Below are 21623 nucleotides of genomic sequence, written 5' to 3'. Positions count from 1 at the left end.
CCCTTCTGGTTTTGAACTTTGCAACTTTACAGTGCCATAGGATGTGGTTTCAGATGCATTTGGTTTTAGTAGGGCACCTTTAAGCTCATGATTTAAGGTGAATTTTGGAGTATAGTGTGCATAGTGTTCTCAGTGTACTGTAGAGTGTATTCAGAGTATGTAGAGGCTAGCAGTCTGCTACCCTGTTTCTACTTGCTTTACGTGGAGGGAGAATAAAAAGTTACTGAAAAAGAAAAAAATACTTCATAGATTAATGGTTTGACTTTGTAAGCAGCAAAATACTGTGAATAAACCAAACTGGTTTTCTTTTTAGGTTTAAGAAGTCTAAAACTTCACTGGAACTGTAAGAACAATGGAAAGTTACTTCAAAGCTGCAGTCTGTGACTTGGACAAATTGCTTGATGAATTCGAAAAGAGTGCAACAGGTTAGTTCCTGCACTGCCTTCTTGTCCAGTGAAACAGCTTAGGTCTGTTGATGACTGTTACCAGGAACTATGCAAATAACATATGTTAAAAAAAAAGCTTGTATTGATGAATAGGTGGAATTGAGAGGGAGTGGAAAGAGAGGAGTTTTCTAAACTTTGGTTTTGATGTTTCTTCGTTTAAAATAGATGAATGTGATTGCTACAGAACACCTCAAAATCCATATGACTCAAAACACCATTCGCCTTCTTCCGTTCTGGATTGCTTGCAATGTGTATACCCAACACCAAAACAGCAAGAGGATGCTAACAGTTGTACTTCGTCAGAAGAAATCTCTCTAGCTAGCCACATTGGAACAAGTGAAGAGCTTCTGAATTACTCACAACAAAATGAGAAGAGTGTTGCTGGGCCTGATCTTTTGTCTACTGTGGACAGTGGTTCCTTAAGTGAAACTCAGGCTTCAAATCTAGGGAGGTGTAGTATACCTGTATGTGATCTTGTTAATGACACAGGTAACTTGGTCCATTCAGTAGCTGCTCATGAAGATGCTCAAAAGTTGCAGCTGGATGATTTGCAGTACAGGGAAGGTTTGATTTGCTTTGGCACATCTTCCTTACCTGTTCCTACTTGTGTGTCATCAGCTGGATGTAGCAGTGTTTCAAGTACAGGGCAGAGTGATGGAGACTCAATGCTACAAGATTCAGGACATCTTAAAACAGGGGAGATGAATCATTCATCTTTAAAACCAGACAGTTACACTACAACAGAGATCTCAGATCCGTGTGATGACCAACATGGGACAGAGTCGGTGAAGTGCAGTGGAGAATTTGATCAGCATGAACAAACTGCTTGTCTTAATCCTCCATGTGTCCCTGTAACATCGCAGAATTTGGACATGCGTAATCCCAAAGATGAGAAAGCATGCGAAAAATTGCCTTGTGAAGCACAAGATGAAAGTGCATGCTCTGCTGTAAGCAAGGAGATGCATGGAAGAAGTGCCATAGAAAAGGTAGACTCAAAAGATGAGAACGATGTTGAATCTGTGCCTGCAGATCTGACAAAGAGGCTTCAGTTGCATGAAAACCATACAGCATTACCTGGAAGTTCTGTTTTACTGGACTCTTTATGTCAAACAGGAGCTAAAGTAGAACTGGAAGAGAAAATCACAGAAGAGAATGTAGGTAATAAGGAACTTCATAGCAATGAAGTACTAAACACTGTTTCAAGTTCAGTTGAGGATGTCCAGACTTCACTCTCATGTCTTCCACTTCCTGTGTCTCTATGTGGTTCATTAATTGCAACAGAAGAAAAAGTTAATCCTCTACCTCAAAAGGAAATGGCAGAGGTTATTAGTAATATTTTAACTGTTCATACTGTAAAGTCTAGCACTGATCTTTCTATCAGGGAATCCTGTGAAAACTCTGACTTACATGAACAGGAAGGATATACAGCAAAAATTGATGAATGTGTGGAAAAAAGTAGAGATGGAGAGAAGTATGACACAGAGAATGTCATTGACGACAGTGATTCTCAGCAAATCAAAGCTTTTGCTTCTGGTTTTCTGGAATATGAAACTGAGCCATACAGTGTTCATATAGACTCTGATTGCAATGGAAGCATGAGCCCGGTTATGGCTGACTTCGCTGTTGAGAATGTTATTAAAAGTGATAATCTAATAAGTGATGCTGAGCTTGATGCTTTCTTATATGGACAAAGTCTTCCGCCCAATGTGTTGAAATCTTCAGACAATGATAGTATCTTATTGGAAGCTGATGCAGATGAAGGGAATCTAACAGATGTGAACAATCTGGATTTCACAGAGGTCACTGAAGAGCATACGCAAGCAAAACTGAACACAAGTGTTAGTAGTAATCTTAAAGTATCTCTTACTGCCAATGAATCAGACTCTGCAACAGAAGAGGCTGCGTCTCACATTCAGGCCATGACTGAGAGTGGTAGTGAAACGCTAGTTTCTAATGTTCATAGTGAAGGAGCAAGACCAAAGCGGTTGCTTGGCCTTTCCCCAGGAACTGTTGGTCAGAGACAACTGAACAGAGCAGATGTACTTGAGAGAGAAAACCAGGAAGCCAGTTCTCTTACCCTAGAAGCTCCCATCTCAGGCCCCAGCATAAAGGTTGGTAAAAATTCTGACCCTGTGTGTTCTAGGGAAAGCAGCTCTGAAGCTGGAGGAAATCAAACATCTAAAAATGCAACATCACCTAAAATACCTGCAACTCTCTCATGGAAACAACCGTTGTGGGTTCCTGATTCAGAAGCACCCAACTGCATGAACTGCCAAGTCAAGTTTACATTTACAAAAAGACGACACCACTGCCGTGCATGTGGAAAGGTAAGTTATTGGAGGGGGGTGCTGAGTTAACAGGAAGCAAACTGAGCCTGGTCTAGGAATAACCAAAATACAGAAGGAAAAAAAAAATGCTGACAGAATTGTTGTAGGCTCAAAGCATTAAAAACAAAAAAATATTTTTTTTCATAAAAACTGGTTCCAAAGACTGATATTAATTAAAAAAGTATGACCTTTGTGTAAATAATTAAAGATAAGTAATACTAGCTGTAAAACACTGTCTGTAAAACTAGCTGTCCATGAATCAGGAAGGATTGCAATCTGAACAGTGGTACCAGTCCGAAGGATTTATAGCATAAATGGGATGCATCAAGAAAAGTGTGTCCAGCAGGTGTAGGGGAAGTTCTTCTACCTCTCTACTCTGCCCTGGTGAGACCACACCTGGAATACTGTGTCCAGTTTTGGGCTCCCCAGTTCAAGAGAGACAGAGACCTGCTGGACAGAATCCAACGGAGTGCCATGAGGATGATGAGGGGACTTGAGCATCTCCTCTATGAAGAGAGACTGAGATCCTTAGGGCTGTTTAGCTTTGAGAAGAGAAGACTGAGAGGGTATCTCATGAATGTGTATAAATATCTGTGGGGTGGGTGTCAAGTGGAGGGGGCCAGGCTCTTTTCGGTGGTTCGCAGCGATAAGGAACAATGGTTTCAAACTTGAACATAGAAGATTTCACCTCAACATGAGGAGAAACTTCTCTATAGTGAGGGTGATGGAGCACTGGAACAGGCTGCCCAGGGGGGTTGTGGAGTCTCCTCTGGAGACTTTCAAAACCCATCTGGATGCATTCCTGTACGGACTACCCTAAGTGATCCTGCTTTGGAGGGGGGTTGGACCTGATGATCTCTTGAGGTCCCTTCCAATCTCTCATATACTGTGATACTGTGAAATCTGTCCTCCTGTCTGTTTAGATGTCTGATTTTCCAGGGGAGTCATCTCAGGGTAAAAATTAAAACGTGCTGCTCTTGTGGGATGAATGGTACTCACCAACTAAGCTAGTAATCTGTAGAATTTTTTTTCAACCTGTGGTCTTCTGCAGCGAGGCAGTGTCAAAGCTTATTCTTAAATCAGAATTCCCCTATGCACCCTTACACTTGTATTACTACATAAATGGAAATACTAACAATACTAGTGAACTAACTTTTCTGTGTTCCTCTGTAAGTTTTACGGATGAGAAGGTATTGCAAAAGTAATGTCAGACCTTGGTAACTTTTTGCATCCCTGGGACTGAGAGTCAGCTGGAGATACTTGGTTGTTGTATTTTTTTTTCCTCAGGATGCCTCTTCAAGCACAGTGTATTGAAAGCATAGTATGCATTTACTTCAGTTGCAGTATGTGTGAACTAAAAATGTAGGTTTGAATTTGGCTGCCAGGATAATTAGAAACTCATTGTGAAAATGTAGAAGTCATTGAACTTACTCGCTTGGCAGAATACCCTGTCTGAAGTTTTGCAACATTTTAAAACACAGTTCTTAAGAAAGAGTTTCATTTGAAATGGTGTCCCGATCTGCCATGTTCACACATTGCCTTAAGGCCTTCAGGGATGGTGTGACCTCCCCAGGCAGCCCATTCCAATGCCTGAACATGCTTTCTATAAAGAAATTTTTACTAGTATCCCATCTAAACCACCCCAGCACACTTTCAGGGTCTTTCTTCTCATTCTGTCACCTAATACTAGGGAGAACAGATGGAGCCCCACCTCATTACAACCTTCTTTCAGGTAGCTGTACAGAGCAATGAGGTCTCTCCTCTGACTCCTCCAGACTCTAAAACCCCAGTTCCCTCAGCCACTCCTCATAAGACTTCTCCAGGCCCTTCACCAGCTTTGTCCTATTCAGCAAGCTTTGTCCCTATTCTCCACTGACTCAGTAATGCTCCCCTCTAATTACACTGTTCATCTGCCAGAACTCCCCTTCTTAACACACAAGATTAGCAACACCAGTAGCTGATGATTGTAAAGAGGGCTTTGTACTGAAGGGTCCTTTTATCTTGAAGGTCTTCAGCTCTGTAATTCTGTGACTGTGTGGTGTGCTCAGATGTAGGGACGCTCTGCAGAAGAATCTGGTCAGGCTGGAGCCGTGGCCCGAGGTCACTTGTGTGGGGTCCAACAAGGCCAAATGCTGGGTCCTGCGCTCAGGTCACAACAGCCCCAGGCAACACTGGAAGCTTGGGGCAGAGTGGCTTTAAGGTTGCCTGTCAGAAAAGGGCCTGGGGGTGCTGGTTGACAGCTGCCTGAACATGAGCCAGCAGTGTGTACATGGAGCCAACAGCATACTGGCCTAGGTCAGGAGCTGCATAGCCAGCAGGAGCAGGAAAGTGATCTTGCCCCTGTGCTCAGCACTGGTGAGGCCACACCTTGAATACTGTGCTCAGTTTTAGGCCTCTCACTACAAGACATCGAGGTACTGGAATGTGACCAAAGAAGGGCAGCAAAGCTTAACAAGGAGCAGCTGAGGGAACTGGTGTTATTTAGTCTGGAGGAGGTTGAGGGAGACCTCATTGCTCTCTACAACTACCTAAAAGGAGGTTGTAGTGAGTTCAGGGCTGGTCTTCTCTTCCTAGTATCAAGCGACTGAACGAGAAGAAAAAAGCCTCAAGTTGCACCAGGGGAGGTTTAGGTTGAATATTAGGAAAAATTTCTTTACAGAAGTGGTCAGGCATCACCATCCCTCGAGGTGTTCAAGAAACCTGTGGATATGGCACTTTGGGACATGGTTTAGCAGTTGTGGTGGTGTTGGGTTGATGGTTGGGCTTCATCTTGAAGGTGTTTTCCAACTGAAACAACTCATTGATGTGTGATTCTAAGGCAGTATAGATCATCTAAATAAACTTTTTGGGTACTGGAATGCTATGCAGTTGTAACTGTCACAGCCTTACTAAACATGCAACAGCTTAACTTTGTGCCTTGTATGACTTTGTCTTTTTAAAAAACATTTTTGCTGAAACAAAACGTTCCTTGTGAAGATGTTGTGGGTTGTGTTTTCAACCATTTGGATGTAAGGAGAAACTGGTAGGTGTCTTGCAGTTGTCCTCTGTGGACTATTATGGAAGACAACTGTATAGTCTTCATGTGATCTAAAAGGGATTTCTTAACAGTGAAAATAACACCACTTGTGAATTCTGTCTTCTGAGCTGGAGATAAGTGTGAGGTTAGTGATCCCTGCTTTCTCACCCATCTGTAGCACTTGTGATATGTTTCCTCTTCCTACCTCAACCAGAAATGATTTCTTTACTGAGCAGCCTCATCATCATCTCCCTTCTTCTGTTACACTGCCTGTCCCTTAGTTTGTCTCCACCTATTGTCTGGCATGCTGACCATACCACTCAGCTTGGTGTCACCAGCAAACTTGCTGAGGGTGCACTTGGTCCTGCTGTCTGTATCATTGATGAAGATATTAAACAGCAGTGGTCCCAGTATGGACCCCTGAGGGACACCACTTGTCACCCATCTCCATCTGGATATTGAGCCATTGACCACCAGCCTCTGGATACAACTATCCAGACAATTCCTTATCCATTCAACAGTCCACCCACTGAATCTATATCTCTCTGAATTAGAAGCATGTTGTAGGGGACTGTGTCCAGACAGATAACATCCATTGCTCTTACCCTGTCCACTGGTGTAGTCATTCCATTGTAGAAAGCCACTAGGTTGGTCAGGCAGGACTTGCCCTTATTAAAGCCATACTGGCTGTCTTGAATCACTTCACTGTCCTCCATGTGCCTTATCAGAACTTGAAGGAATATCTGTCCCTAGGCACAAAGGTGAGGCTGATAGTTTGGTAGTTCCCACGGTCCTTCTTTCTATCCTTTTTTAAAATGGCTGCAATGTTTCCCTTCTTCCAGTCTCCAGGGACTTCGCCTGACTGCCAGGACTTTTCAAATATCATGGAGAGTGGCTTGGCAACTACAGCAGCCAATTATCACAGGACTTTGGGATGCACCTCACCAGGTCTCCTGGACTCGGGCATGTTCCGGTTCCTCAGGTGGTCAGGAACCTTGTCTTTGCTTACAGTAGGAGGAACTTTTGTCTCTCTGGTCCCCATCTTGTAATTCTTGAACTCAGGAGGTGTGAGGAGGGAAGTGACCATCTGAAGAACCTAGAAGTGTTCAAGTCCATGGGACCTGATGAGATACACCCACAGGTGCTGAGGAAACTGGTGGAAGAGGTTGCTAAACCACTCTCTATTATATTCCAAAAGTTGTGGCAGTCTAGGCAAGTCCCCACTGACTGGAAAAGGGGAAACATAATTCCCATTTTCAAAAAGGAAAAGAAGGATGACCCAGCAAACTATAGACCTGTCAGTCTCACCCCTGCGCCTGGTAAGATCATGCAGCAGATCCTCCTGGGCATATTGCTGAGGCAGAAGAATAACAAAGAGGTGGCTGGGCACAATCAACACAGCTTCACCAAGGGCAAATCCTGCCTGACTAACCTGGTGGCCTTCTATGACGAGGTCACAAGATTAATAGATGAAGGTTGAGCAACTGATACCATTTACCTGGACCTGAGCAAAGCCTTTGACACTGTCCTGCATGACATCCTGGTCTCCAGGCTGGTGCAGTCTGGGTTTGATGGATGGACCATTTGGTGGATAAAGAACTGGCTTGATGGCTGCACCCAAAGAGTGGCTGTCAATGGCTCCATGTCCAAGTGGAGTCCCTCAGGGATCAGTCCTGGGACCAGTCTTGTTCAACATCTTTGTCGGTGACATGGACAGTGGCATTGAGTTTGCTGACGACATCAAGCTGTGTGGTGCAGCAGACAGGTTGGAGGAAAAGCATCCATCCAGAGGGACCTTGACAGGCTGGACAGGTCAGTCCATGATAACCTCATGAGGCTCAACATGACCAAATGCAAGGTCCTGCATCTGGGTCGGGGATATCCCAAGCACCCATATAGGCTGAGCAGTGACTGGCTTGAGAGAGCAGCCCTGAAGAAAAGGACTTGGGGGTGCTTGTGGATGGGAAGCTCAATGTGAGCCACCAGTGTGCACTTGTAGCCTGGAAAGCCAATCACATCCTGGGCTGCATCAAGAGAAGCATAGCCAGCAGGTCGAGGGAGGTGATTCTCCCCCTCTACTCTGCTCTGGTGAGACCCCACCTGAAGTACTACATCCAGGTCTGGAGGCCCCATTACAAGAAAGATATGGACATGCTGGAACGTGTCCAGAGAAGGGCTATGAGGGTGGAGCCCCTCTCCTGTGAGGACGGACTTGAAAGAGTTGGGGCTATTCAGTCTGGAGAAGAGAAGGCTCCAAGGAGACCTTATTGTGGCCTTCCAGTATCTGAAGGGAGCCTACAAGAAAGCTGGGGAGGGACTTTTTAGGGTGTCAGGTAATGAGAGGACTAGGGGGAGTGAAAAAAAAATAGAAATGGGTAGATTTAGGTTGGATGTTAGGAAGAAACTGTTTACCATGAGGGTGGTGACACACTGAAACATGTTGCCCCAGGAGATGGTAGAAGCCCCAAACCTGGAGGTTTTTAAGGCCAGGCTGGATGTGGCTCTGAGCAACCTGATCTAGTGTGTGGTTTCCCTGCCCATGGCAGGGGGGTTGGAACTAGATGATCCTTGAAGTCTCTTCCAGCCCTAACATTTCTATGATTTTATGAGGTGACAGACTGAGGCAAAGGAATTGTTGAGAATCTCAGCCTTCTCCTGGTCTGTTGTTACCAGTTCACCACACTTGCTCCTCAGGTGGAATATATTCTCTTTAACTTTCTTTCTCTGGTCGACACACCTGTAGAAACCCTTCTTGTTCTTCACATCCATTGCCAAGTTCAGCTCCAGCCATGCTCTGGCCTTCTTGGTGTCATCCCTACATAACCAGGCAGCATCCCTGTGCTCTGCCCAAGATACCTGTCCCTCTTTGAACTGCCTGTGCAGTTCCTTCTTGCCTTTTACTTTGACCAGCAGGTCCATACTCAGCCATGCTGGTCTCTTCCCTTCCTTGCCTGGTTTTGTACACTTGGGGATTGAGACTTCTTGCACTCTGTGGAACGTGTCCCTGAAGTTCTGCCAGTTCTGTTTTGCTCCTATGTCCCAGAGAACAATTTCCCAGGGGGTCTTAGTGACTTGAAGAACTGGAAGTTTGCTTTCCTAAGATTCAGGATTCTGACTATGTTCCTTGTCTGACTAGTATACCTTAGGACTGGGAACTTTACCACAGCAGCCCAGGCTGCCTCCAGCCTTGACATCCCTGATCAGCTGCCCTGCATTGGTGCCCATCAGATCCAGTATTGCATCCCTTTGGGGAGGGCTATTTCCTGTCTTTTGAAGTTATCATCAAGGCACTCCAGCAGTCTCTTGGATTGCCTCTGGCTTGCTGATTTACTTTTCCAGCAAATGTGGGTGTGGTTGAAATCCACCATTAGGATAAGCCTGTAAGTGTTATGCCTCCTGTAGCTGGAATAAGAAGGCTTCATCAGTAGTCTCTCCTTAATCAGGTGACCTGCAGTTGACATCAACCACAAGTTCTCCTTGTTGCCTGGTTCTCTGAATTCCTACTCAGAAGCTTTTGCCTTGCTAATGGAAACTGTTTGGGGACATCTCTTCATACTTTATCCATTTCTTAATATAGAGGGCAACACCTCCTCCTCTCCTTACTCCCTTGTCCCTTCTGAACAGCTTATAGCCATCAATAGCCACATTCCAGTCATAAGGTCTGTCCCACAAGTTTCAGTGATGGGCACTGGATTGTAGCTTTCCAGCAGCAACTCCTGTTTGTTGCCCATGCTATGTGCATTCATGCAGAGGCACTTCAGTGGGCTGTTGGCCATGTCATCTTCTTAGAGAAACAACTTTCAATTCCCATAAGGCTGATATTTTCCTGCTGGCCCCTGCTACCTCAGGAGCACCTGGCTCATGCCCCTAAGATTTTGACTGTGCTGCAGTGCCTCAGGATAACAGGTTGAAGGCCCTTAGTAGTACCATGTCCTTCTAATCCTGATATGTGGTTCTACAGCTTGTCACTGACAAGCCTGATAACTGCTAACCCCTCCCCTTTCACAACTAATTTAAAGCCCCATTGATCAGCCCCCTTAAGTTTTCCTACGTACAGGAGTTCACTTACACATTTTTGTTTCCCCATGACTACTTTTTGCTTTTATTTCCTCTACTTTGTTTTCCCAGAGATGAATAGGAGTAGCAGAAAACCTTTAGTGTTCTTCGTAATTAGCTCTGGTCAGCAGCAGGCGGCTTCTGGCAAATAAAGGTTTCAGAAGATACCTTTTGTAAAGGCTAGTGCTAGAGCCTGTGTATAACCAAAAGTGATGAGACTCTAAGAAAATTTGAAAATAACCTAGGAGGAAATGTAAGGGAAAAGTGAGAAAAGCATCAGATATTCATGGAAGCTCTTTGTTGCAGATAAGTTTATAAAGTTTGATATAACAGTTCAATGACAAATTCACTCTATTGCTTTACTACACAGAGGAAATATGCAAGGGAAAGTCAAGTTAGAATTTATTTTGGATTAACTTTTATATCATTTAGCTAGGTTTTCAAAGTGTGAGCATGCTATCAGTATGCTGGAGAGATGGAATGTCATCCAGAGTGACCTGGACAAGCTGGAGAGGTGGGCCCAGGTGAACCTCATAAGGTTCAACAAGACCAAGTACAGGGTCCTGCACCTGGGTCAGAACAATCCTTGCTATCAATACAGACCAGGGGATGAAGGGTTAGAAAGCAGCACTATGGAAAAAGACTTGGGGATGCTGATGGGTGAGAAGCTGGACATGAGCAGGCAGTGTGTGCTTGCAGCCCAGAAGGCCAATCATATCCTGGGCTGCATCAAAAGATGTATTGCCAGCAGATCCAGAGAGGTGATTCTGCCACTTTACTCTGCTCTGGTGAGACCTCACCTGGAGTACTGTGTCCAGCTCTGGAGCCCCCAACACAAGAAGGACATGGACCTGATGGAGCAGGTCCAGAGGAGGGCCACAAAAATGACCATGGGGCTGGAGCACCTCTGCTGTGAGGAGAGGCTGAGGGAGCTGGGGTTGTTTTAGACTAGATATTAGGAAAAATTTTTTCACAGAAAGAGCGGTCAGGCATTGGAATGTGCTGCCCAGGGAAGTGGTTGAGTCACCAACCCTGGATGCATTTAAAGGTCATTTGGATGTGGTTTTTGGGGATATGGTTTAGGGGTGAACTTTGTAGAGTAGGGTTATCAGTTGGACTAGGTGATCCCGAGGGTCTTCTCCAACCTGAACGTTTCTGTGATTCTGTTCAGCTTGGAGAAGAGAAGGCTCTGGGATGACCTAACAGTGGTCTGAAGGGAGCCTACAAAAGGGTTGGAAAGGGACTGTTTACAAAAGCCTGTAGAATAGGATGAGGGACAGTCTTTTTTGAACTGGTGAGGAGTAGATTTAGACTGGATCTGAGGAACAAGTTCTTTGCCATGAGAGTCCTGGAACGCTGGGACAGGTTGCCCAGGGTGGTAGTTGAGGTCCTATCCCTGGAGATACTCAGCCTCAGGCTTGACAAGATTCCGGGCAATCTGATCTAGTGGACGATGTCCCTGCTCACTGCAAGGGGCTGGACTAGATGACCTTTGGAAGTCCCTACCAACCCAAGCCATTCTGTGATTCTATTATTATTCCCAATGCACAAACCTTCTGTTGAGGCATCTGGTGGTAGTTAGCTCTGAAGTTTGAATCCTGGATTTCCTGAAGCAGATTCCAAGATCTTGGATTTAATTTTTTTTTTTAAATTAATAAAGTGGTGCAGCAGCAGGGTTACCTTTGGCAAGGGGCCTCAGGAAAGGAAGAAGGAGCCACTGAATGAAAAATGCCATGGGCAATGATACCCTTGTGTGACAGGTCCAATAGTAATATTTTAATCTGAGGTCGTCTTGTTCTTTTTTGCAAAAAGTGCTGTTCTGGCATCTCCTGACTCCTTGTTGAATTAAATCAGTGGCTCTAGCCAGGCTGTTACTTTGTCTAGTTGCACCTGTCATTGACAGCTGTGGCCTTGAAGCCTCCTTATCTTCTGAGTCACAGTTTTGGAGGCCCTGTTTTGAGTAAGTAATTACACATTTGGTAAATCTAAGTGAAAATTTACGGCTTGTGGTCTAACCTGCCAGATATCTGCTGGGAACTTAGCACAGAGGAGGAAGTCTAGAATGTTCTTGGAGTGTACGGAGGATAGCTTCTTACCACAGCTGCTGTGCAAGCCTACCAGGGGTAAAGCTTTGCTTGACCTTCTTTTTACAAATAGGCTGCCTGGGGTCCAGTGACCAGGAGATAATTGAGTTTTCAATATGCAGTCAAACTGAGAGGGACATCAACAAAACCTCCACTCTGGACTTCTGGAGGACAGACTTTAGATTACTTAAGGAACTAACTTGGAAGGTACCTTGGAAAACAGCACTTAAAAACAAAGGGCTCCAGGAGGGTTGGACCTACTTCAAGAAAGAAATCTTGAAGGTGCAGCAACAGGCTGTCCCAATGTGCCAGAAGAGGAGCCGACAAGGTAGACGGCCAGCCTGGATGGGCAATGAGCTTCTGAATGAATTACAGGGGAAAAAAAAGGTGGTTGTAGCCAGGTGGGGATTGGTCTCATCTCCCAGGCAACCAGTGACAGAACGAGAGGACAGTCTCAAGCTGCACCGGGGGAGGTTTAGGCTGGATGTTAGGAAGAAATTCTTTAGTGATTGCCTGGAAGAGTTTAAGGAAAGACTTGATCAGGCACTTAGTGCCATGGTTTCGTTGGTTAGATGGTGTTGGGTGATAGGTTAGGCTTGATGATCTCAAAGGTCTTTTCCAGCCTGGTTAATTCTGTGATTCTAAGGCCAGATACTAATGCTAAGCAAGAAAAGCTCAGCAGACAGCATACTACATCATACAGTTTTATAACTGGACATGATTTGTTCTATTTAAAACTTAGTTATTTAAGCTAAACAACTAACTTCTCTTAATATTGAGAGACATCCCTGCTCAAAGGAAGAGTTGACTGGAGTGCAGTCCAGTTACCATCCAAGGAGAATTCCTGTTGGGCTTATCCTCCAATCTGTCATGGATAAAATCACGTTGCTAGAAATCACTTCTGCACAACCTCACTGCCTAGCAGGGAGAGCCCAGAGAAGGCTCACTTAGGCTGCCATATATTTGTGGGATAAGCTGGTCAGCTCAGAGTCAAATTGCACACAGTGGGAAAGGTATGCATGAGATTCCTTGTACCCATAACTGTCCCTGTTTGTCCTGTTCCTTCGTGGGTTTACTGGAGGAGTTCTTGGCCCAGATATGGCTCAGGCCTTTACTTCCTTTGGAGCCCTGTGCCACACTAATGCTGATTTGGTTATGGGGAGGTTTGAGTGCGTCCATCACGCTCTTGCAGAAAACAGGCTTACTAGAGCCATAATTCTTTGAACTGGGGTTGTGGAGGTGTAATTCAGTCCTCATCTCTGATTAAAATAGACAAGGATATATTTCCTGTTGGAATAGAACAACATATTCTGTTCTTTCTAAGCAATCTTCAACGAGCTTTCAAAATAGTTTGCTGAAGGAAGCTGGTAGCATGAAGGCAGCTATGCTTTTTTCTGATGGAGCTGAGGAGCCTAATTAGCCAACATAGTTCCTGAGCCAGCATTAGTAAATAGCTTGTGAAGCAGTGAGATCTGGCTTCCATGAGATGGAAGAGGCTTCTTAGAATTTTGTAACAAACTGATTTGTTAGTGAGAAACTTAGTTTAGGGCTCAATGCTGCAAGGTTATTTGAAGGAATTGATTTAGGGACCAGAACCCCAGACACTGTCTTACTGATAGAAGGAGATGCTTTAACCCTGATGGGTGGCAAACCCTGGGAACAGAGTGCAGCTAGAAGGAAAACACAGACAGGTCAGCTCCCTAGAGGTCACTGTGACCTAAGGGAGTTATGTAGGGACCTGACAATAAGAACAAAGCAAAACTTAGGACAGAATTATGGAGCCCCCTTATCTCTTGCTTGACGTTTGCTTAAGCCTTCTGAAAAAATATATGCGTCTGTGTGATACTTTCTCTCTGTAGCCAATCATGAATTTACAACTGTGGTATGGACATACCAATGACCAGTTACAAGCTGCCTTCTGATGTTATGTTAACCTATATAAAGAAAAAGCTTTGTACAATAACTCGACACTTGGCTTGCATCAGGCCTTGTCCCGTCTCTCGCATCGCAGCAGTTATTAGATAAGGACTGGTTGTTTTTGCTGGTATGAGACTGTGTTCTAGCCATTATCTGCATTCTAATGGGAGACTGTAACAGTTACTTTAAGAGATAAAATGAAAGTGGTAAAGAAATCTGAAGTGTTCTTCTGTGTGAAATAGGTATGGGATTAGCAAAAGTAGGAGTGAGTTTGAGAATTACGGTTCAACCTGGAATTTCTTCCATCAGTCCATATTAGAATCTCAGTATAATACTACAGGTGTCTTCCTCAAGGATGCTGTTTGATGTGTACATACTGTGTGCATATATATGGTACATACTTTGAAAACTTCTTTATGAGACATAAAGATACAGGCTTGAATATTAGACTGTAGAGGATTTAGAATCAAATAAGTGTATTTTTTAGAGTTTTCTGATCACTGTGCACTTGTGTACCAGCTGCTTACAGCTATCTTCTTAAAAAGAAAAAAGAAAAATGCAGTTTTAGCTGTTTATCTGGATTAATTGTGTGTGAATAGATCTGCTCACAGCAAGAAATTCTAGGTGCTACTCTGTTTCATAACTGAATCTGAGAAAGTACTGGCAAGAGCTTAGCCATGTGATATGGATGTTCTGGGCCATGTGTGGAATGTTGGGATGTAGACACAGAATCATGTAAATTGGAAGGGACCTTAAAAATCATCTAGCTCCAACTCCCTCTGCTAGGTGTCCCTGGTAGGGGCACTTTCCACTAGACCAGGTTGCTCAAGGTCCTGTCCAACTTGGTCCTGAACACTCTAGGGAAGAGCATCCACAACTTCCCTGGGCAACCTGCTCCAGTGTCTCACCACCCTTACTGTAAAAAGTTTCTTTCTAATATCCAGTCTAAATCTACCCCTGTAAAAAGTCAGTTTTCTTCTAGGCTCCTTCAGGTACTGGAAAGCTGCTAATAGATCTCTCCAGAGCCTTCTCTTCAGGCTGAACAGCCCCAACTCTGGTAGCCTGCCCCACAGGGAATGTGCTTTAGTTCTCTGGTCATCTTCATGATTCTGCTCTGGACTCATTCCAGCAGTTTGATGCCCTTCTGTGGTGGGAACACCAGAACTGAATGCAGTACTCTCGGTGGGGTCTCATGAGAGCAGAGGTGGAGAATCACCTTCCTCGTCCTGCTGGTCACAGTATCACAGTGTATCAGAGGTTGGAAGGGACCTCAAGAGATCATCAGGTCCAACCCCCTGCCAAAGCAGGATCACCTATCATAGTCCGCACAGGAACGCATCCAGGTGGGTTTTGAAAGTCTCTACAGAAGGAGACTCCACAACCCCCTGGGGAGCCTGTTCCAGTGCTCTGTCACCCTCACGGTAAAGAAGTTTCTCCTCATGTTGAGGTGAAATCTTCTATGTCACAGTTCTTTTGATGCAGCCCAGGACATGGTTGGCCTTCTGCGCTGCAAGTGCATGTTGACAACTCATGTTAAGTTTTTTATTCTCTGATATGCCCAAGTTCTTCTCCTAAGGACTGTTTTCAAGCCACTCACTCCTCACCCATCCTATCATTGTGCTTGGGATTGTTTCAACCCAGGTGCAGGACCTTGTGCTTGGGTCTTCATGAACTTCATGAGGTTGACATAGGCCTACCTCTCCAGCCTGTTTGAGTTCCTCTGGATGGCATCCCTTCCCTTCAGCACGTTAACCAGACCACACGGATTGGTGTTGTCTGTAAACTTCTTGAAGGTGAACTCAATTCCACAGAGCGAATCACCAGCAAAATGTTAACTATCAGTGGTCCCAATACCAACCCATGCCAGGGACGCCACTTATCACTGGTCTCCATTGACCACTACCCACATACCAGAGCTCCTTTTCTCCATTCATACTTCCAAAATTATGCATGCACACTTTTATATAATGCAGTCTGTTTTAGTAAAAGGAGTAATAGGAACTTAATTCAGGAAATGCTGGGATTTTGTCTGTAGTATGTAACTTACCTTTTCTGTTTCAGGTTTTTTGTGGTGGTTGTTGCAAACGAAAATGCAAACTACAATTCATGGAGAAGGAAGCAAGAGTCTGTACTGGCTGTTATGATTATATTAAAGGTAAAAAAAGCTTTTTTATGAACAAATGCAGTAATCATTGGAGAAGAATAGATACAGCTAACATTGCTTTTAGTCTTTTTTAGGAGCTTCACTAATTTAATAGGTGTAATTATTTTTCCTATTTCTGAGTGTCCTTGGGTTGCCTGAAAATAGAGCAAATTTTTCTTCTTGGTAGTGCTGTGTTTGGGATTAAGTGTGAGAATTATTATAAGGAAATTGTTGATAACATGTTTTTAACTGTTAAAAAAAAATCAAAGACTTCAACTTCCCATGTCTTTCTAGTGTTGAGGTGCACAAGAAGGTGGAAAGGAGCATGGCCACAGCAATGGATCCAAACTGTCCAATGGAACATTCTCAGTCATACATCATAGTATATGTAGATGAGGAGTGGCCAGCAATCTGTACCACTCCTCCCAGGCTATGATTTCAGCATTATTCTCTTATGGGATCACATACCAGAAATACTGGGCACTGGCCAGAGGACAGTGAGCAGTTGCCATTGTGCATGATTTCTTTCTATATTCTTATTACTAATGTTATTATTCTGATTTAGTTCTCTTCAATTACTGATTTATATCTCAAGTCTTCTTACCTTTATCCTTCCAATCTCTCACATACTCTTCAGGGCAGGGAGGGTGTTGGGGGGAGTGGTGAGAGCAAGGAGCAGCTTGTGGGTGGGGAAGCAGCAGTGGGGTCAGGTTGTGGAGAGAGCAAGCAGTAGGTATACCATCCAAGGAGCAGCAGGAGGGGCATTTTGGCTAAGCAAGCAGTGGCTCAGGAGTGTGTGTGGAGTAAGCAACCAGTGGCTGTGGGGTGGGGGAGCAAGCAGGGGCTGGTGGATGTGCAGAGTCAGCAAGCAATGGGTTTGAGGGGGCATAGGGTGAGTAAGGAGAGATTAGGGGGGCAAAAAGAGGTGGGGAGACGTGGGGTTAGCAGGCAGTGGCTGGGGTGCTGTGTAGAGTGAGCAAGGAGTGTCTGGGGGTGGATGTGGCATGGGCAAAGAGTGGCTAAGGGGCAAGAGGAGGCTGTGGGCTGGGTGTGGTGAGCAAGGAATGGCTGGGAGGGCAAGCAGAGGTGGGGGTCTGTAGGGTTAGCAGTGAGCATCTGAGGAGCTGTGTCAGGTGAGCAAGCAGCATCTGGTGTGGGGGGGTGCTGGGTGAGCAACAGTGGCTGGGAGGCAAGAAGAGGCTGGGGGCTTAGCAAGCGTCGGCTGGGGAGTGTGTGGCAGGAGCAACCAGTGTCTGGGTCAGCAAGCAACGGCCGTGGGGTCTGTAGGCTGAGCAAGGGGTGGCTGGGGGATGACCTGCAGATGCTGTGGACCTGTGTGGGGCTAGCAGGCAGAGGCTGGAGGTATGTGTTGGGTGAGCAAGCACTTGCATGCGTGGTGTTTCACTGCCAGACAGGTTTTAGCCACGACACTTGGTTGGAACCAACCAACTAACCAAAAAAAAAAAAAAAAAAAAAAAACCACTGCCTGAGATCCATAGGACTATGTTATATAAAATTTAGCTGTTGGGTCATCTGTGCCAGGAGTCTAGCCAAAAGTGGTCCTCCCTCCACAGTAGCCTTCTCTGCACTTAAGGCCATATGCTTGCTTATTTTCACTGGTTATTTGCCTCCCCATTTTATGTTGCTTTCTGTCCTGATATTTTCACAACTGCTTCAGTAATGAATCTTAAGGTAACCTTTTCATAACTGAAAGCTGAGCATAGCCGCTTGTGGAAACATCAGGTGGGAAAACTGAGGTCCTCATTATTGATATTTAAATGAATTGAACCCACAAGAGATTTTTAATGCCACCTGAATGGAATTTGGCTTGACTAATGTGATGATAGAGGTATTTACACTAAGGTACAGGGATCGTATGGTTCAACGTAGTCGCTGCAACAGTAGCAAGGTCTGTTCGATTTGCTGGGAACGAATTAGGCAAATGTGTAGATAGAAAATTAGGATATCTAAATTTTCTTCTGTACAATGGCTTGAGCATTCATTTTCCTTAACTACCTTACAAGTTGTGCACTACTTCTGCGAAAAGCCAGCCCATAATACTGCAAATGAAATGAAACAAATTGTGAGATCTTAAAAACCAACCACACTGGGTATTTTGTTCATTTTTTTTTTTTTTAGCACAGGCATTTGAAAAGATGAGTTCAGCTGATCCTGACCCCAATTCCACTACTTCCTGTGAGCCTTCTGCTGCTGATTCACCTACAAAGGAAGTCCAGGCATCTGATGCTTCTGCTATAACTTCTTCACCTATGTTTGGACTTAGACAACCCAATATTAAAGGTATGCTAAACCTAGTATAATACATCTTAAGACTATCAGGATCACTTTGATGTATGCTTAATAGAGTGCTATTTTTTGTGGGAAATAGAAACTCTGAATTGAGACACTGGAAAACAGCTTTAAGTTCCCAGATTTGATGCCATGTGTGAGCATGACTAAGTCTTGTCTTAAGTCTCCACTTACAAAAAGTGGATGTTACTTTTTTCATTGTCCTCTCTGTTTATATTGTAATTTATTTTTTTAATGTGTAGATAGTACTTTCAGTATTTTTATGTAGTTTAGGAGATTTCTGGTTTGTGTTGTGACTGTCTTTTACAGGAAAAAAAAACTTATCACAGTAGTTTAGGTAAAAGTTACTACTTAGAGGTTTTTTTTTGTTTGTTTGGTTGGTTGGTTTTTTGCTGTAAGAGACAGTCACAACACAAACCAGAAATCTCCTCAGCTATATGAAAAAGCTGGGAGGAGAAGTGGTTTAATTTTTATCCCTTTCAGCTGTTGGAGCAGTGCAATATGAAGTTGGTGTTGTTTTCTTAAACTTTCATAGAGCTGTCTCCTGGAGAAGAGAGGAGGATTGATTTTGTGAATCATCTTCCAAGTGCCAAAATAGAAGATGTAGGAAGACTTTCACCTACAGCACAAGGATTATCTCCAAATGTAAGTTAACCCTGACTTGCCAGAAATGCATATACCATATTCTCCAGACTGAGCAACACCAACTCTCTCAGCCTGTCCTCATAGGAGAGAAGCTCCAACCCTCTGATCATCTTCGTGGCCCTTCTCTGAACACATTCCAGCACATCCAGGTCATTCTTGTAATAAGGGTTCCAGAACTGGACGCAGTACTCCAGGTGGGGTCTCACAAGAGCAGTGTAAAGGGGGAGAATCACCTCTCTTGACCTGCTGGCCACACTTTTCTTGATGATTGTCCTACAGTACTACGTTATACGCCTATTTCTTCTAATGTGAAGTAATATTGAACTGATTCACATTTTTACAATAGGTCATAGAATCATAAATTCATTAAGGTTAGTAAAGATCACTAAATCAGGTCCAGCCTTCTACCTATCACCTTCCTGACCAACAGACCATGTCTTGAAGTAACCCATCTACTTGGTTTTCGAACATGTCCAGGAATGGTGACTCCCCCCTCTATTCTGCTCTGGTGAGACCCCACCTGGATGACTGCCTCTAGTTCTGGAGCCCCTATTACAAGAAGGATATGGACGTGCTGGAACATGACCAGAGAAGGGCCACAAGGATGATTGGAGGGCTGGAGCCCCTCTCCTGTGAGGACAGACTGAAAGAGTTGGGGCTGTTCAGTCTGGAGAAGAGAAGGCTCTGAGGAAACCTTCTTGTGATGTTTCAGTATCTGAAGGGGGCCTACAAGAAAGCTGGGGAGGGGCTTTTTAGGGTGTCAGGTAATGAGAGGACTAGGGAGAATGGAAAAAAAATCGAAATGGGTAGATTCAGATTGGATGTTAGGAAGAAATTTTTCACTATGAGGGTGGTGAGACACTGGAACGGGTTGTCCAGGGAGGTGGTAGAAGCCCCATCCCTGGAGGTTTTAAAGGCCAGGCTGCATGTGGCTCTGAGCAACCTGATCTAGTGTGTGGTTTCCCTGCCAATGTCAGGGGTCTTGGAACTAGATGATCCTTGAGGTCCCTTCCAGCCCTAATATTTCTATGAATCTATGATTCCATGATTTAATAGAGCCACGAGGATGATTAGGGGCCTTGAGCATCTCCCCTATGAAGAGAGACTGAGGTCCCTGGGGCTATTTAGTCTTGAGAAAAGACTGAGAGGGGATCTCATGAATGTGTACAAATATCTGAGGGGTGGGTGTCAAGTGGAGGGGGCCAGGCTCTTTTTGGTGGTTCACAGGGATAAGACAAGGAACAATGGGTTCAAACTAGAACATATAAGATTTCACCTCAACATGAGGAGAAACTTCTTTACAGTGAGGGTGACAGAGCACTGGAACAGGCTCCCCAAGGGGGTTGTGCAGTCTTCTTCTCTGGAGACTTTCAAAACCCATCTGGATGCATTCCTGTGCAGACTACCTTAAGTGATCCTGCTCTGGCAGGGGGGTTGGACCTGATGATCTCTTGAGGTCCCTTCCAACCTTTCCTATACTGTGATACTGTGATTACCTGGCAGCCTGTTCCAGTACCTCAATACTTTTCCAGTAAAGAAACTCTTCCTAATATCTATTCTGAACTTCTGGCACAGGTTGAGGCCATTACCACTTGTCCTGTTGTTAGTTACCTGGGAGAAGAGCCCAACACTAGCTTCACTACAACCCCCTTTTAGGTGGCTGTAGAGAGCAGTAAGGTCTCTCCTCAGCCTCATCTTCTTAAGGTTAAACAATCCCAGCTCCCTTAGCCGATCCTTATAAGACTTGTTCTCCAGACTCTCTACCAACTTCATTGTGTTCTCTGTGCTTTCTTCATGTACCTTGATGTCTTTCTTACACTGTAGTGCCCAAAACTGAACATGGTACTTGAGGTGCAGTCTCACCAGTGCCAATTAAAGGGGCACAATAATTTCCTTACTCCTGCTCGCCACACCATTTCTTGTATAGGTCAGGATGCTTTTGGCCTTCCTGGCCACCTGAACACACTGCTGGCTCATGTTTGGCCAGCTGTTAACCAGCAGCCCTGGGCCATTTTCCGCCAGGCAGCTTTCCAGCAACTCTGCCTCAGGCCTGTAGCATTGCCTGGGGTGGTTGTAACCCAAGTGCAGGACCTAGCTCTTGGCCTTGTTAAACCTCATACAACTGACTTTAGCCCATTGATGCAGCCTGTCCAGATCTCTCTGTGTGGCCTTCCTAACACGTCCACTTAATTTTTGTGTTGTCTGCAAATTTACTGAGGGTGCATTCAATCCCCTCATCTAAATCATTGTTAAAGACATTAAACAGGACTGGCCCCAGTACTGAGCCCTGAGTAACATCGCTTGTGACTGGTCACCAGCTGAATTTAATTCCATTTACCTCAACTCACTGGGCTTGGCCATCCAGCCAGTTTTTAATTCATCAAAGCATATAGCTGTCTGAGCCATGAACTGCCAGCTTCTCCAGGAGAATGCTGTGGAGGACATCATCAAATGCTTTAGTGAAGTCTAGGTATGCAACATCCACAGCCTTTCCCTCATCTGCTAGAGAAGTCACCTCATCACAGAAGGAGGTCAGGTTGATCAAGCTGGACCTGCTCTTCATGAACAGGGCTGATGCTGATCCCCTGGTTTTCCTGTATTTGACATATGAGTATGCCCAAGATGAACTACTCCATTAATCTGCCCAGGTACTGAGGTCACACTGTGTTAATTTGAGGT

At 44.7% G+C, this 21623-nt stretch overlaps 1 protein-coding gene across 1 annotated transcript in view; it reads left to right on the top strand.

Moving 5' to 3' along the window:
- Nucleotides 1-352: 352 nt before the first annotated feature.
- ZFYVE16 (zinc finger FYVE-type containing 16) overlaps nt 353-21623 on the top strand; it is a 38919-nt gene continuing 17648 nt past the window's right edge. The window contains 6 exon segments of the mRNA XM_054397409.1: nt 353-425; nt 612-2773; nt 15908-16001; nt 18129-18290; nt 18835-18947; nt 18949-18977. Coding sequence (XP_054253384.1) covers nt 353-425; nt 612-2773; nt 15908-16001; nt 18129-18290; nt 18835-18947; nt 18949-18977 — 2633 coding nt within the window.

The sequence above is a fragment of the Indicator indicator genome, chromosome Z, assembly GCF_027791375.1.
Source record: "Indicator indicator isolate 239-I01 chromosome Z, UM_Iind_1.1, whole genome shotgun sequence".
Classification (NCBI taxonomy): domain Eukaryota; kingdom Metazoa; phylum Chordata; class Aves; order Piciformes; family Indicatoridae; genus Indicator; species Indicator indicator.
Note: the sequence above shows the minus strand (reverse complement) of the source record. Positions and strands in the feature narration are given on the sequence as shown.